The 18714-nt window shown below is 41.3% G+C and overlaps 1 protein-coding gene across 1 annotated transcript in view; it reads right to left on the reverse strand.

Annotated features, from left to right (window-relative positions):
* kcnq1.2 (potassium voltage-gated channel, KQT-like subfamily, member 1.2) overlaps positions 1-18714 on the reverse strand; it is a 275768-nt gene that overhangs the window by 203064 nt on the left and 53990 nt on the right. Inside the window, exons 11-13 of the mRNA XM_050073644.1 lie at positions 16965-17130; positions 10065-10091; positions 6217-6328 (exon numbers count right to left, since the gene is read on the reverse strand). Of these exons, the coding sequence (XP_049929601.1) occupies positions 6217-6328; positions 10065-10091; positions 16965-17130 (305 nt within the window). The remainder of the gene's footprint in view (positions 1-6216; positions 6329-10064; positions 10092-16964; positions 17131-18714) is intronic.

Raw genomic sequence — 18714 nt, forward strand, 5'->3', positions numbered from 1 at the left:
TACACTGTGACCTGTAAATTTTGGCTTGTAATTTAAGCTTTTCATCGACCTTCTCAACAATAAAATGATGAATATATCCCTCCAATGCGTAGTTTAGGCCCTTTTGGTTACTTCTCAATGACATCTGATCGTTATGTCCCCAAAAATCATCAATTGCCTCCTGCGAAATGCCGTGTACTATGACACCTGCCATAGCGCCGGTCACTGAATGTTGATAGTTTGTCCAAGTGAGTGGAGGGGGGCGTGGCTTAGCCATAGGTCAATTGTTGCAGCTCCATGGTTTGCAGAAACGTACAATGTCAACATTTTCTTCTGGCGACTAGGCTGCCAACATCTGAGCTTGGCTGTCACAGTTGAGTTATGGGCACAGCAGCCCGGCAACTGATACTGACAATGAACGTTTTTGGACCACTGGGAAGCTCCCCGAGAAATAGATACCATCAAGGGCTTTTTTTCTGTTTGCATTCGCACAGCCAATAGGAACTTTGAAGTGAGTTAGGCTGGCTGGCGGTCAGTATAGCAATGTCACTTCTGGACTGGGGTTTCAACAGTATGAGATTTTCATCCATCTCATAAAATATTGTGGCTTCAAAGTATTACATAATTTAGATTTTAATCAATCAAGATGACCCTTAAATAAATGGAAATGGAAGGATTATTGTTGGTTGAACAAACATTTTATTACTACAAATGAGACTTGAAGCCATTTTGTTGATGGAAGTTTGTATAAAAACTGTCCTCTTGGAAAATAACTAAAACAAAGGGGAGAGTCAACGTTCAGTTGCTTTTTTCCCCCAATATCATCAATAAGCAAATGTACACGGTATGATAACTGTCAACTGTTATATCATGGTACACCTTGAAACCAGTACATCGCTGCAACCCTATTCTACACGACATAAAATGTCACTTTTGTGCAACATGCAACAACAACAATCTACTGCTCCAATCTACTGGCTTTTAAATATGGCAGTGGCCAGTGCTGCTTTGGCTCACATGTTCGACCAATCACCGTACACTTACATAAACTCAAGATTCCTCTTGTGCTGGGAGAGTACCTGCTCTGAAATAGAGCAGCAAGGATCAACCAATTAATCCATTAGTTATATAAAATTGTTAACTAGTTTGATAATTGATTCATTGGTTTAAGTAATTTTTTAAGAAGAAAAGTCAAAATTCTCTGATTCCAGCATCTTAATGTAAATATTTTCTGGTTTCTTTGCTCCTCTATGACAGTAAAATGACATATCTTTGGGTTGTGGATGAAACAAGACATTTGGGGACATCATCTTGGGCTTTGGGGAAACACCGATCAACTTTTTCGACAATTTATAGACCAGACAACCAATCAGTTACTCGAGAAAATAATCAACAAATTAATCAACAATGAAAATAGCAGTAAGCTGCAGCCTTACTCTGAAATAGGAGCTGAGAAAGTCCTCTACAACGACGTCCTATAAGAACTACAATTCGTTCTTGGTTCTTGAAGTGAAGGAGGTTCTTAGAACCATTAAAAAAAAGTTCATCCTGTCCAAAAACGTCTTCTGCATGTCTCTGCAGCTGGAAGACTCACTCTTACACACTCAGGCATTAACACCCAGAGGTCCCACACCCACATGCACACTTCAAATGGTCAGACACACACGCAGAAAGAGATAATCAAAAAAACATGTTCAAACATGCAGCTGTCTCCAGGAGATGACACATGCTGAATTTTCCTTTACAGATTACCATGAAAAGTAATTTTTAAAAAGGATGTAATTTTTGAGAATGTCCAGATGATTCATACATCTGCTCAGGGAACATTCATTATTAATCGATTGGCAGGAGGTCTGACAACATGCTTATGCTGTAATTAACTGTGTTAGATCCAACATGAGATGTCATAAAATAGTTCACTGTATAATTGACTGTATGTTGTTTTAATAATAGTGATGAATGTCATGAGCAAATAGGCCCCTAAAACAACAGGCTATGGGCTGTTTTGTGGTACACTGTGTTGCCTCTACACTGGAAAAGAGCAGCTGTTTAGGATAAAATGAAGGAGTGTTCTTTCTATGGCTGCCCCTAATAGTCGACCAAACGTTAGTCAACCAGAAAGGTCATTAGTCAGCAAGATTTCATTGGTTGCTTAGTTGCAGAAAAACAAACAAAAAAACAAACGTAAAACTCTATTAGGAGCTGCACCAAATCAAAACCTATATGACTGGACCATGTGGGAATTTAATCTGAAAGGACAGACACAGGAAGTGTCCACACTCAGCAGTCAGACAGGAGTCAGGTTAATTTCCAGGGCTGGTACCTGCGGTTATTCCACAGGCTAGTTAATAACATGTCGGACAGGAAATCCAAAGTGTGGGATCATTTTGAGAAGGTGAAGGACGAACCCAAGGTGATATGTAAACTCATCTTCATTGGTCGACTACAAACATGACGTATCATCTCAAACATGGAAGTAGCTACATGCCCATTAGCCCACAGCGTCATTAACAGGCAGTGTGTGACATGCACTTGTAGATAAAATATAGGCCTATATTAATGAAGGTTCATTAGTATGGTTTCTCTGTATTTTCGCCATTTAGTATAAACACTTTTACTCAAGTAAAGGATCTGAATACTTCCCCCACCACTGGCTGAGACCGTCCATAATAATGGCACAGAACACACAATCATAGGACTTGACTTTTTTAGATACTAGATTTAGTCATTTCCTTAGATGTCAGCTTATTGCATTAGGTCTCAGTTATCTTCTTTGAGACAATGATGGCCAATATACTTTACTAAATCAGTATAGACACCTGGGAGGACGAATGTTTGGCTATGATAAGACGTTCCAAGCATGAGCAAGTCTTATTCTTCAGCACTGATAATAAAAAACAATGGGATCCATTTAGATAAAGAAAAACAGCCCCTAAAATAAAACATGAGAAACTGTAATCACATTTTCCAGGAGTGGTGCTCATATCATATTCTAAATGATTAATAGGAGTTTGGGTCGTGGCTGGTCATGGTTTCTATAGTATGTCAAGGATGACATTTTCCATGGTCTCCCTTTGCCTAGCAGATAAGATCAGGGTGGATGGAAGGATGGAGAGGTGGAGGGAAAAGGGGGGGAAACAAGAGAGGAAGAAGAATAGCAGGAGAGCCAGTACAGTGCCTTGTGGAATTCAAGTGCTGTGTGGAGAAAGAGTCCTGGACCTGTGCCACGAACGAGCGGGTCAAAAGACTGCAAGAAAGAGGAGACGAGTTCTGCTGCTCATAACTGTGGTTTTAACGTTAAAGTTTGTTCTGCTAATCGTTTTACATTAACACCATCCTTTGTGGGTGGAGAGAGTTTTATCATACTTTAGATATTTTGAACTAGAACTGGAAATTTAGACAAAACTTTGGTAAGTTTTCACCCTTTATGGTAATGACTCTGTGTTCCTCTGTACAAAAGTTGCTACCACCTTTTTGTTTTCAAGAGGGCACAGAGTGGAGAATGTAGAGTGAATAAGAAAAGCTAAAAGGCCAGAGATGGAGGTGAATGGGGCAGAGGTGATTGTAGATTTGCAGGGCCAACGGCAGAAATACAGTTATGACAACATCCACTAACACACATCTACAGTGTGAGAATAAACACACTGAGAATAACTAAAGGACCTTGAAAAGAATCGAGAGCTAGTCTCATTTTCACACAGTCATTTTATTTTACTTTGATACGGGTCATGTAAACAGCGTATTCTGTTTGGAAATTCCAAATTAGACCTGGGGGTTTTACCGCCATTTGCGACACACTCTTGCCCATTTATGGTCAGCTCTGTGCATTGTACACAAACCAACTAGTCAACAGTTAGTAAGGCTGAGCACCCAAAAGAAAATCCCATATATATGGTCCGAAAGAGAAACACACCTACTTTTAAACATTATGAAATACATTTATATCAAAAGGTTTTTCAAGAAGGTGTCCACCACCAGTGGAAAACTTTTTCAAAAGCAAGCAAGCACAAGCATTTCCACTTTTCCTATTCTGACATCATAAAAGTCATGTTAGGGCACATCAATCGGAGGATGTTCGGCTGCATGTAAACAGGAATATTAGTGAAATATCCATTTTCATTAGCCATGTAAACAGCTTAGTAGGACTGCTGTTTCAGAATAAAGGCAAAAACCAGACTATTTCGTGCCTGTAAACATAGTTATCATGTAGCTACTACATTCAGTCTTTTTGAAAACCTATATACAGTATGTTGTAACTAGACTTGCACCGATTAATCGGCAGTGCTCGGAATTGGGCCGGTTTTCACGTAATCGGCCGTGACCTGTGACCGGCCGGTCAGTCTAAAATATGCCGATTTAAAACGCCAGTCAAATTTCCGCCGCGCCGCATGATTGACATCATGTAACATCAGTAGCGCACACACACGCACATGTGCAACTCACAGCTTGGGGGATGTGAGAAAGTGAAACATGGGCGGCTTCTCACCTTAATCATTCACACACACACATCAAAAGAGAGAAGAAGAAAGTTGTTAATTGTCCGTGTTAAACTGAACTGAACTGAACTGCGGAGCTCTCACTGCTGCACGGTGCCACTTGAAACTGACGAGGTGCATTTCCGCGTGCCAAAGATGCACGTGTCCATGCGCTTACTGGCAGGCGCATCCCGAAGACCTGTGTGAATTTTCCACAGGAGATATTTTTACTTTTTTGTCTATTCAAGAAATTACCCACAAATGCTATACATCAAGAATTATTATTTTATTTATCCGTTTTTATTTATGTATGCCTTTTTTACTTGTTTATTTTAATGCTGTACCTGAAGTTATATTTGAGCAAAAAGGAAAATGTTTCTTAACCTGTGTCACTGTTTTTGTTTGTTTGTTAGAGATGATTATTGAAAAGCTGGTTGTATCTTGGTTAAAATGTTCTAATAAAGGAAAGATAGAAAATTTGAAAAAAATGAAATCGGAATCATCCAAAATCGGAATCGGCCATCAAAAAACTCTGCAAATCGGAACCCGGTATCGGCCCAGAAAATGGAACCAACAAAAGGACATAAAGGACTGTAAATAAAAGTTTATGACCAAAAAAACACCTGTGATCCATCATGAGGAAACCATGAAATAAAACAAACTCTCTGCTGACCTAAATTAACTAAAACATGGTAAATATATAAATGTATGTAGGCCTACACTACAAGTACATACAAAGGAGTAAATGCAATATACTGCACCTAAAAGTCTTCAGTGCACCTGAGCTGTCACCTGAGGCTTTATGGATTAACCACATCTATTATTAATGAAAGGCAACAACCATACACACAACATCAGCTACACAGCAGCCATGTGTAGCATTCAAGCTTTTTAAAGCTCAGACTCTATTGAAGCATCTAACCCTTTGCATTTAGTCCCATTGGCCTTAGTAATACCTGCCTGCTCAGTATGTAATCACCTAATCTGTATGCAATGAAGCTACATGACTGGGTCCCAGTGGGAAAGGCACTCCAGCAGTCTCCCACTGCTGGGATTAAGCCAAACAATAGTGTTGACATGTTGTCTGTGCAAAGTCCTTCCACTTTGCTTCTATGTGAGCACTTGTAGTGACTGTAGATAGTGTAAAGATGTGAAAACACGGCAGTGGGAGAACTGGTCTGTTGGTGAAAAAGCAGCACAGTGGGGAAATAATGGGGAGTTAAGTGTTTGTGCAGCAGTCATTAACATGCTCTGCTACAACACGTTGACACAGGAAGCCAAGAAAATCCAATTACACCAGAATTACATTTTGGTTCACATTAATGAAACTCATTTGAATGAGCAGGTCAGCAGGAGGAAGGAACACGCATTCACACAGCGACCGACAGCAGTGAATTCTCAATCCTACGAGGGCATGTGGTGACAAGCCATCCGGTACCTTAACATGTCCTACAACCTATTGAGAGGGATTTCTTTGACATTTCCCTCAAGACTAAAGGGATAATCCCCTTTATAACTCTCTGTACCTGATATGGCCCTGGCCCTCGAGAGTCTCTTTAACCCTCAAGAGAGTTCAACAAAACAACTTCATTTAGAGAGCAGCCAGAGGGGCTCTCTGGTCTGACAAAAGGCCTTTAGGTACGAGGACAAGTAGGGAAATCAGTATTATATGTATCAAAGAATGGAGGTCAGCGCAGGGTGATGGATCGGAGGGAGAAGGGGACTCCAGAGAAGAGCAGAGGGGAAGTTTGCTGGGACTTACTGAGCTGTCACCACAGGCAGGGGAATGTCCTCAGTCATGTAGTCCAGCTCGTCTGTTAAGCTGTTGGCGCGGGAGATGTCGATGGAGGTGCTGTGATCATGACTCCTTCTTACTGCAAAGGACAGAGACAACAGATAATATTTGCAGGCTGATAAACCGTATACAAATTTAGATCTGCTGAATTTTTTTTTTTTTAATTGGAAAGAAAAAATGCGAATGTTGCACTGCAGAGCTCTGACACTACCAGTTATGCAAAAAATCATCATAGAGGAATTAATTTCATGTATTAAAGGTCCGGTGCATAAGATTTAGGAGGACATATTGGCATATTATGTTTTCTTGATGTGTATTATCACCTGAAAAAAGGAATTGTTGAGTTGTTGTTACCTTAGAATGAACCATTTATATCGACATAGGGAGCGAGTCCTGATCCACAGAGATCACCATATTGTACCGCCATGTTTCTGCAGTCGCCCAGAACGGACAAAGTGGCTCTAGATAGGGCCATACCTGTTTTCGTGTCAGCCACCGTAGATAGCCGCCCCTCCACGACAAGCAACATTGGAAAAACACTGATTTTTTTTTTTAACATTTTTTATTTACATTTATTCATTATTTTTACCGGTTTAAAGCGACACTTACCTTTCTGGAAATTTTACACTTTTCTTTGTTTAGGTTAAAATGCTATTAATAAGCTAATGGCACACTAAAATGTAAGTGAATTCCACCAGAGATAAAAACTTATAATTGTACCATTCTTATGCAGTTCTAAGAAAACTCCGACCAATTGGCCGATCATCCTGTCTGTCTTCCCCTCCGGCCTCCGACTGATGTAACCGCTTGCGTAACATTCCTTGTGCGTTTCCACTTACTAGTAACATTAACGCTACTATCTAACGTTAGCACTGTAACCGTACTCTAAAACTCATCAGTCATCACTGACTCTGGTTGAGTTTTAAAACTCCGGTGTTGTGTTTGACTGTCTTGGTTGTAACGTTACACTCACTCTCCTCTTCCGTGTATCTAACGTTACCTTGCCAACGCCTACGTCTATCATAGACATAATGAGGACGTAATGGAGGAGGGGGGAGTAGGCCTTTGGAGGGAGGTGGAGTTGCAGGAGGAGGGGGATGGGACTTTGGAGGGAGGTGGAGTTGTGGATGTTGCTGTGTGAAATGCAAGAAAGGTAAGAGTAGCTTTAAATCCCAACATCCATTTGTTTTGGAGAGAAAGAGACCTCTGCGGAAAATTCAGCTCGCAATAAAATCCTGGATTTAAGTTATCAGAGAAAAAAGGTGAGCACAAATTAGCAGATGCTGGGCTTGCGGCCTGTCTCTGACGAACCAAACAGAGTAGGAGAAACACTGGTTTGTTACGTTAAATTGATTTATTCAGGTTTAAATCACTGGATCCCTTTGTTTCAGAGAGGCGGAGACCTCAACGGATAATTCAGCTCTTGGTAAAAACCTCCTGAGCATCTGGATCGCAAGAAAGTTAAGCACACATGAGGTTATCAGATTATCAGTGACGCGCTGAACAGCAACAGAGAAACACTGACTTGTAATGTGAAACTGCTTTCTTCAGTGTTTTCCCCTCTTAAATCACTTAATCATTGTGTTTTGGAGAAGGAGAGACCTCTGGGAATAATTCAGCTCCCGGTTAAAACCTCCTAAATACTTAAGGAATTCTAACCGGAGAAGCTTTAGCTGTAATCCTCACTGCTAGCTGCCACTAAATCCCCCTAAATCTTACACATTGGCCCTTTAAGTTGAATAATAGTTTGAAATTTTAAGACAAATGACAAAGTTATGGTCCGAGGCAGAATAAGCTGAGAAGTGCAGATATATTTAATTATGAGTATGAGAGACACAAAAGCAGACACAAAGAAACAGGAAGATACCTGGAGAGGCAGGGCAGCTCAGAGTGAAAGACGACCAAGAGTGATGAGGAGGGCCTGATGTCATGCAAGAGTAATTGAAAGAAAGGAGAAGGAAGAAAAGAAGACAGGAAAAAAGCTGAAACAGACATCCTTTATAACAATGGGTTTACACAGTTTGATGCACAAGTGCTATGTAGTTTCTTTAAGGATACAAAACATAATTTTAGGGAGGAAATATCCTTTATCAGTTGGGAATAAGTATTCAAGTTACATATTTCTGAATGGTTTATGTGAGGAAACAGAACTCGCGTGCTCCTGCTCCACAGTGCAGCTGGCCGGCTGCTGGCACAGCTAAAAACAACAGCAAAGAACAACATGTGTAGCGAGGTCTTGACCTGCAGTCAGACTGTCAGCGTCTGACTTTGACAAGTCTCTCCAACAAACCACCAGGCCTCCATTGTGATAAAGAATGGAGAGGCAAATGTGTTTGAATGACCAGTCCAATTCAAGCAAAAAGAAAAAATCCATTCAACCTCTCTCGTATTCCATCATCGGGTTTGTTTAACATTGTCCAATCCGGAAGCGGGTAGAAAGCAATTGAGAAAGAGAGGGCAGGGGGAAGGAGAGAAAGAGAAGGGAGGAGGGTAACCAGAGCTAACAAGAGCCACCTTTAGCATCAACATCAGCTCACTGACGGAGACGTGAACCGGCTTATCGGCTACACAAACAGGATAAGGGTTTATTCACAATATGTAGTTTTATCTGGCCCATCAGTGCAAACGTGTTTGGCTGGGAGAGAGTGAGCCAAGGTCAGGAGACAGAGAGAGACAGAATACATGACTGAGATAGAGAGGGCGCTCCATTGAGAGATTCTCACAGACAGGGAGGTGGGTCGGGCTAGACAGATAAGTGGAGCGATAAGCCGGACACTGACTTAATCAAACAATGCCCAGTTTATTTCTGACCACTGGAGCTCCACAATGGCCGCTTATCAACTCCGCACACCCACCCTCCCCCTCTCCCTCTCTTTAGTGTCCCAGTCTAGGTCCCCACGGTCCTGCCCATTCCTCGCCAGGGCAGCCCTGTTCCTCACCCGTGGTGTTGGCAGGGCACCCAGTAAAGAAAACAGGCCAGGTCAACCCAGGACCAGTGTCTGAGTCTCTCTGCTTGGCTCTGGTTTGGTCCGGTTGGGGACAAAGGCCCAGCCAGCCAGCGAGTCTAATTAAAATACTGTCTGGGCCACATTAAAAAGGCAGGCTAGCTAATGATTAACACAGAGGACTTTTTAATAGGAGAAAAAGAAGTACTTAACCAGGGGAAGGGGCGACTGGTTAGACAGTGCAGTGATCACACGCACTACATACTAACTCTTTGTGTTTGCCGTTTTCACAAAGAACAACAGGGATATAAAAGAGTCTCAGTTTTCTTGTCACGTGGATTTTGCCTTAACATGCAAGATAATGGAATGGAAACTTTTATTTGTTGACATCTTTTCTGTAACAAAACGTCATAACCTGCAATCCCTGGTTAAAGGGATAGTGCACCCAAAAATGAAGATTCAGCCATTATCTACTCACCCATATGCCAAGGGAGGCTCAGGTGAAGTTTTAGAGTCCTCACATCCCTTACGGAGATCCGAGCGGAGAGGGGGTAGCAACACAACTCCACCTAATGCAGGCTGACGGCGCCCCAGATTAAAACGTCCAAAAACACATAATTGAAACCGCAAAATATCTCCATACTGCTCGTCTGACATAAAAAGTTGTTTGGAAAAACGTCATTTTTAGCCTTTTAGTTATGCTGCTACCCCCTCTCCCCTTGGATCTCTGCAAGAGATGTGGGGACTCTAAAACTTCACCTGAGCCTCCCTCGGCATATGGGTGAGCAGATAATGGCTGTATTTTCATTTTTGGGCGCACTATCCCTTTAACCCATTTAGTGCGACTGTGATGGAGTTAGAAGGACTCACCTGTTTGTCTGAAGATTCTGGTGATTCCTGCAAAGAAAGGCGGAAATATCGTTAATATGGGACTGAAACACAACAATGACACTTCCTTCCAACTTATGTAATCAACAACACTTCCGATGGGCAACACAACAGCATTTTTGTTGCACAATAATTTCCTTCTTAGTTGGAATATGATTGATTTTATGTCCATTTCTGCACCAGAAAAGCCTCCAAATTTTTTAACAGAGCTGATAGTACCCAAACAGAAACTGTACAAATTGTCATTTTTTGACCGTGAAATAATAAATATGATGTCTGTTGCCAAGTACTTGCCTTGAATTTGTTATGTTTTCTTAATTACTCATGCAAATCACCATCAAATTGACAATTGTATATCAATTACATGAATATAAAGTAATTAAATGGACATTGCTATTTCCTACATCTTATTGCCTGTTTTAAAACACAGGACAGATGTTTTATTACATAAGCAGGAGTGGAGTGGACGACCACTGGGAAGATTCCCAGCTCCTCCAGTCTGCATGTCGAAACATACTTGAGTAAGATGGTGAATCTCAAACTGAGAGTTAAAGCTGAGTAGCAGGTAGCATCTTGTACGGTAGCCTCGGCCACCAGTGTATGAATGTGCGTCTGAATGGGTGAATGTGACTCGTAGTGTGAAAAGCGCTTTGAATATTCAGAAGACTACAAAGGCGCTATACAAGTGCAGGTGCATTATTGATACACCTGATGAGAGTGACTTCAACCACATGTGCTTTCTCCATGTGCATTTGTGTTCTGTCTCCATAACAGCCATGACTAGCTGTTGTAAGTTTCGAGGAGACTCTATTTCAAATTGAGAGAAAATGACTTTCTTTTTCCCGTCGTGATTTCAATGTGCACCAGACTTAGGTAGCCCACTGGAAGCAGACGGGTTACCACGACCAGTAAAGATAAAAAACAATAATAATTTAAAATTGGTTTTCAATATGTTGTCATATATGTAAAGACCCTAAATTAATACAGTACCTGGACTACATGTACATGATTACTATAATGATATCATTTAAACAGCATTTGCATAGGAATGATTCTGTTTTCACTGTTATAACAATATCTCAATTGACAATTGATCCTTCTGCATCTTCACCTACGGAAACTTTGTCATGACATTTACTTCCTCTAGACAGTCAAGTTTGATCCTCTCGGTGCTCCAGATTTGATTTAGCATGTCCATGTTAAAACAACATAAAATGGTAAAGAGGTTCCTTGTGATGATAAACCTACAGAAAATATCACCTGAATCTGCAGCGGCTCTCAGCTTTACAAAGTTTTTTCACAAGTCTCAGTTCATCGTTTTTTGGTTCACTGTGACCGCTCTCAAAGTGTCATTTTTGGCCGTAGCAGAGGGCTGTTTTCAGTCTAAAAACCCATGCACGCTATCTGCTTAGCACCAAAAAGCAGACAAACACAGTTTGCGACTAGCTGGTTAACATAGCGGAACATTTAGCAGCTAAAGAGCCAGATATTTCCCTCAGGAGCTGGTGGAGACCAAAGACAGAGCTAAAAGAGAGTGATCATTAGCCTCACAGGACAGAAACACGTCACCAAATGAATGCCAAAGTTGCTTCTGTAAATAAATGCTGGATGTGTAAATAAGCAAATGTTTGCTAACAAGTTGAGTAAATCAACTAAAGTCTGCTGCCCCCAAGTGGCCACAAGTTCAAAGAGGAAGTGATAGCACTATAACCAGGCCCCCAAGAAGTGCGCCAGGCCTTGAAGCCAATTTTCGTAGTGGCACTACAATTTCCAGGGTTGGTCACGTAATACTATTGGGCCTAAATAGACTGTTCCCATAGACTCACATTGGAAAAGAGACATCTGTAAATCAGTGGATACATTTTTTGAATGTCACAACCCCTGCAAAATGACTCGTTTCACTATCAAGATTTAATCTGTTTGATCCTATAACATTTGGAAACTCTAAAAGAGCTGCAAGATTACATTTTTTTATCCCCATTCACGTTAGCAGACTGCTAAACCGGAGGTCAGTCGCTCAGGTGCTCTCAGGCGCACTCATCTGAGGTTGGCGGCCGTAAGTCTCTGACGTATCTGCTCTATGGGCCCAGTGATGGAGAAGCAGCACCGATCATCTGAGTAATTTCATACCACAGATTTTTCACTTCATGTACCATTGAGCAGCTCTCACAGGAATGAACAAGGGCCTGTCCCCAATGCTGTATCCAGGTATCTTAAAACATCCATGACTATAACCAGCAGTAAAAAGCGTTCAAGACAGTTTGGGAAAAGCATAAAGCACAGATGACATTTCTAGTGATGCACATTTTCCCTTAATGCAATGATGTACTTAGTTTGCAAACAACCAAACAGCATTACCATGCCAGCTTTTATTGGCTGACTCTTAAACCCCAACTGCAAAATCTAAATTAAACCAGTCTGCCATTTAAGACAAGTACTATTTTATAAAACAAACAAAAATCGAATGCGTGTTACGCTTCCATTACTCTTTGAAAACAGCGATGGTTAAAACAATAAATATAAAAGCAGCAGCTCTGGTGTAGACAGTTGACATTGCAGATGCCTGTTTTATGGCTGGATCAGAAGCAGAGATCATACAGTCCCACGCTGTTTCAACTCTGCACATTATCATTAGTGACAGCAGGCTGCAGGCTTCCTCACATGGTTTCATGTCACGCAGCTCGGCCAATTCATTTTTCCACTTCACAGTCTCACCATGTGTGTTTATGTTTATTCAGTGATTATATGAGCAAAAAAGTATCTAAAACTATGTTTTGTTGCTGGTAAATATGTGAATGAATACTGGATAAACTGTGCTGCTTAACTGGTTTGACATCAAGTTTGATTTGATTGCTTTTTCCACATGGACTTAAGACATGTGTTTTCCTTCGTTATCTAAGATCCACCCAATTAAGCAGGAAACGAAACAACATTTCCCCTCATAAGTGGTTGCTCTTCTAGTGATGGTCTGCCTTTATGTCAAGTTTATGTCACTCCAGCTCCTTTTATGATGGCACGCTTTGACAGGAAAAACTCATAAAGTGCATTTATTAACCTGGAGTCTGGGTCAATTCATTTGGCAGGGATGGCTTTTAAGACAGGAAGTTAAACCGCCAACCCCTTCAACCAACCAGCCATTGATTCTGTACTGTGTGTATAGATGTGCATTTTTTAAACTATAGTTTCTACTGTTATGTATGAGCGCTGGCAACAATTAAAATTTGGATTTGGATACTGAGTTATCTAAAATCAACGCCATCATTTTTGTCGAATGTAAAAAAGAAAACACAACTAGGCTTTGGCCTGACTGCAGCAATATTGGTAATCTGCAAGTAGTAACAAGAAATTCCCACTTGTAACCTTGACAAGCCCGTATTTTAAAGTTTTTTTCCACTTAAGCGCAGTGTGTGTCTGTGGCCGGCAAAGGGGGACAAGTGAAGCAGTAAAGAGCTTGTAACCATGACCTCTAATCACCACTGAGACTGTAATGGCTTCCATCTGGCCCACTGAAGACACCTGGCAGCCATCTTGGGTCTAAGGGGATCAGGATAGGGCCTCTGTTTACTGTGTGAAAATGAGAAAGCGGCACATAACAACTCATCCTATAACATTTAAGGGTCTCCACTGTATATATGAACTGAGGGAACCAAACTGTAATCTTTTGCGAGAGATTAGCTCTAAAAACCACATTAAAGAGGTTCTCTATTCTGCAATCACTCTGTGCTTCAAGTGAGATCAACAGCAGTATAATAATTAGGGGTGGGAATCACCAGAGGCCCTACCCTGGAAATCCAGAGTTCTCGCGAGAGCACAATGTGAATTTGCTCAGCGAGTCACTCTGGCAATCAGTAATGATGCTCATTACTCATGCCGTTGGAGCCGAGCTGCACCAATCACATCTCACAAAATCACACGTTTTTGCTGTTTTGCCGACCGGATACGGTCTGGATTTCCACGCTACAGAGGCCCTAGGATACCATATTGTAACGATACTTCCTGCTGATTTTCAACCAGCTTTGTATCATGACAGTGTAGGCAGTATGTGTAAATTAACTGTGGTAAACTTCCCTCCATCTCCATCCAACTGTCCTCCATGGCAGATTTTTACTGATCTAGGACTGTTGCTCAAACTACAGATTGTACGTCAATATTTTTGTGTGTCCACCACCACAGACACAAACTCTCTCAAACTCACACCAAACTCAGATTAAATCGTAAAACTTAGCAGTGCTGATCAAATATAAACCAAGATTTTGTCACTGTATTGTATATGTCTCACCTAAATTGTCTTCAGAAACATATTTTAGTGCACTTCTGCAGTATGAGAATTTGTGAGGGACTTGTGAACAGGAAGAAGGGGCCCTACTGATTCCTGTTTTGTAAAAAGGGAGGCTGAAAAAATCAAACGGTAAATCTAAGCAGCGCTGATCAAATATGAACCGAGATTCTGTTACTGCGTTGCCTGTTTCTCGCCTCAAATCTTCAGGAACGTGTTTAACTTTGCTGCACTTTTACGCACTTTTCAAGTCCTCCGACCACTCAAAGCCCTTTTACCCTGCGTGTCACATTCACCCATTCATACCCAGCCTCATGGTGCCACCTGCCACTCAGTAACCACTCACACACACTCACCCACCAATGGAACAGCCCTCGGGAGCAATGTGGGGTTAAGTATCTTGGCCAAGGATGCTTCAACATGCAGATTGGAGGAGCCGTGGACTGAGCTGCTGATCTTCTGATTGGTGGACGACCCGCTCTACCTCTGAGCTACTGTGGTGCAGTGCATTCTGGTAGTTGTAGGTTTTCTATCTCTTGAGCAAAAGCAAATGCCACAGCCCTTTATCTCTGTTTTCTCTGGTCATGTAGCAACAATTTTAACAGCATAGACAACCCAGATTTATGAAAAGAGCATCTTTCCTGAAGTGACACTTCTTTGAGTCATGATACAATATTATTGTGACACTAGACTTTAATCTGCTTTAACTATTAAGGTGAAGTTTTCGGTCCGTCCATCTCACTTCTATTCTTTTTACTGCAGCAAAATGGCTCTACAGTAGTGGACTAAAAAAGCAACTGATTTTATTATTCTAGTAAGCCACCAAAAGTTTAATTTGGATTTGCCATATTAATCATTTATATACCAAAAAATGGCACTTGTGTATTGATATGAAGCTCAGTGTAAGTTCAATCAGAGAGACTTTCTTTGTGCTCATCCATTCACAATTCTCTCCCTCCCACTCCCACTGCTCCCTCTGATCAGCTGACTATGGGTGTTCACTCTTCTAGTTATCCAGTCAAACTTTGCCACGATCTCTATCAGCCAATCAGGATGCCACTGCAAAACTTCAAATCTGCTCCCTCCTCTGCTGCTGTCAGCTGTCATTGTCGGCAGATCTGCTGCACCTTCCTCCACCTCGTTCACCTCCAGCCATCGTATCCAGAGTCCAGGACAAGCTCAACACTCATCAGCACTTCTCCATCTTCCTCTCATCTCATCTTCACCACCTCTACCACCACCAGCGTCTAGACATGAGGGAAGGAGTTCCCTATTCGACTACAGATTCATCACCCTCCTTAAATCACACCATCTCTACGGGGTCTAATCGCCAAAGACTTTCCGCAATTTTCATTCTTATGTGCACATTAATAAATATTCTTTTTACAATAAAAACGAGTCTCTTGCAATATTATGCTATATCGATCTTCCCCCCACCCCTAATAATAATGACAGAATTTTAATTATGAGTCTCCAGCCATGCTAACGACTCTGTAGAGGCTGTGCTTGGGCTTGTACTCACACCAGTTTTTGGCAGGCTATCGAGAGTTTGGCCTACGCAGTATACATAAATAATCACTACCTTCTGCTGCTGCCAGATTTGCTCACACATGTATCACGTCTTACCAATATATAGCTCCACAAAAAATGAACTAATGAGATGAGTTATTATGATTTCTCTCGCCATGCAGCCGTAGAAAAAGAGGTAGGCACCCAACAGAATGTAGAGTGAGCGCCTATGTGACACAGTAAAAATGTCTGCGGTGACTCTACTAGCCTAAATGTGTAAAAACAATATGTGCATTATTAGATTTGTTAGGCTGGCGACAGAATTATCTACAGTATATATTTTCACAGGCATCCAAACATAAGAAGGAGAAACACTTGCCAACACAAAAGTACAAGCTGACAGCTAATATTTCTAAAGCAAGTACCATAAAAATGTAATTTATCATGGAGTTGTTTTGGCCATTTTAATGCCCTGAATGCAAAAACACATCAAACTTTTACGGAAATAATGGATTTCCAAGGCCTTTAAGGCAGCATGACATCATTTCACGGCCCTCAACACACATTATTTCATCAAACAAAAGTGTATTAAGAGCAACAGGAAAAAAAAAAAAAAAAAGGTTGGTTTCATTACTGCAGTAAGTCACTTCGTCAAAATGTCCTCCACATGACACAGGCGGGCTTGGTTGCCAGCTGGCCTTTAACTGCATTAGAACAGCAAAGATAGCTTCACAGCGATATTCAAAAACACCTTAAAAAACAGCTTCACAGAACACAGCATTCTGAGGTGTCAAGTTCAGGAATAAAAGTTCTGTTATTAAGAAGTCCAAAATGAAGTCAGTTTAATCAAGCAGTAATAAAACAGGGCTCAGTGCTTTCATGTATAATCTTGGCGAGTTGACTTGTCTGGGACTGAGATGTTGGAAGAAAGGCAACTCATAGATTCATAGACGTTAGATGATTTTCTTTGAAAAACATGCAGTGCAGTTAGTGAACCTCAGACTGAAACATGAGCGGCAGTGACCCTTTGCATTTACTTGATATCAGTTTGGATACTGTGCATCACAGTAACAGGACAGCAGTGCTCTTTGCATTACCTTCAACAGCTCCTCTCGGCTCCTCCAGGAAAAATGGGACGTCTTTCTTCTCCTCAGAGTCGTCAATGTGGTCGTAGGTGATCTGGGGGATCGATACAGCTCTCTCTGAGCCCACACCCATGGCGCCATTTCCTCTGGACTTCAACCTCCTCTTGGGTCCCTTTTTCTGACAAACAGAGGAAACATCAGCCCAGTTAATAAACATGAAATGTGTCAGGACTTAGAATCACTCTTTATTATCATGCCTCAGACGTAAAGTTATTTTAGGAGGCTGACAAAAAAGGAGCATGCAAATCCCTCTGCTGCAATAACGTGGTGATTCTTGGAGGGGTGGGTTGTCAGTGATGCTACAGTATCTATAAGGCCTTTGTTAATGTTTCAAGAAAACAATTCACTGCTGTTTGCATTAAGCTTTGTCTATAATGTTTCTTCCTGGTGTTTCTGTGTTTTCTGTATTATCTGTGCAGACAGGAATGTCAGCATGAGACTGTTGTGGCAAGAAAGATTTTATTAGATTTGGACCACGTCTTTGTCTCATAAACCAAAAAGTTCAAACTGAAGTTGCAGCCAATAGTATTATCAACCAGCAAACCTTTTACAAGTAATATAGACTGGAGACAAAGCAGCCATTTTTGTAACCTAAAGCAGCTCTCTTCACTAGAGGTGTACCGAGACACCAGTATTTATCTCTGTATCTGTATCCATGGATGTATTAAGAGAACAGGATATAGCGAATGAAGTGAAAATGGTTCAACTGCTGTGTATAAAATTACCGAGATGATCCAAGGATGATCGGCACTACTTCCGCACCATGCCTTCCACAGAGCAAGCGCACTGGAGACTTGGAGCGGCCAAGCGGCTATCTTTCAGTTTAATGGGGATAAAATTATTTGTTCATGCAGCTCTCCTAGACTTTCAAAATGTTATCGAGCCGAATGGATCAAAACCTGATACTGAAACGAATCATTTCGCAGGGATTGTGACCCTTGAAAAAAAATTTATGTACTGATATACACGTCTCTTTCGCCATGTAAGTCAATGGGAAAAGGTTTTTTTAGCCACAGCGCATCACGTGACAGTGTAATTCCACTGTTTGGCCACAACGAAAATTGGCTTCAGAGCCTGGCACACTTCCTAGGGGCCTGGAGTAATCAGATACAAGACCAAAAGTGGGCATGGTTTATGCCACAAGTCACGTTGAATTGGGCAAATGTTGGTTTTTCTAACCAAAAATTCACTGGTGATGAAATTGTTGTGCCTTCAGCGCATCACATTGATTTAATTACTGCATATAATTAATTCTAAAATATATTCCCACATCCTCATACTGCACTCCCCCAACCCCTTTATTTTTAACTGAACTAATTTTTTGAATTGTCTGAATGCCACCACTATTGAATTGGATTTAAAGAGGCAACAGATAGCATCTTTTCCTAAATATATCATTATGAAAATAATGTGGGTTGGACAGGGTAGTGGCCACAGTAAAATCAGACTATCAGCGTTTACATAGGTTACTTAGTGGCTTTGCAATCTTTGCAATAAGCTTCTGCCACCGGGGGCAAAATTTTGCAAAAAAAATCTGCTTTACGACAGGAAATGCGTCATGTATTGCCAAACTGGTCGGTCAGCCAATCAGGGACTGGAGCTGGTCCTTATGAGGAACTGGCCAGGGCATGATTGAGTCACGACCGGAGCACAATGGCAGATGGACAAAGTTTGGAGATAAGTGAAAAACGGCCTCCCAAAA

The sequence above is a fragment of the Epinephelus moara genome, chromosome 20 (genome assembly GCF_006386435.1).
Source record: "Epinephelus moara isolate mb chromosome 20, YSFRI_EMoa_1.0, whole genome shotgun sequence".
In the NCBI taxonomy this organism is placed as follows: Eukaryota; Metazoa; Chordata; class Actinopteri; order Perciformes; family Serranidae; genus Epinephelus; species Epinephelus moara.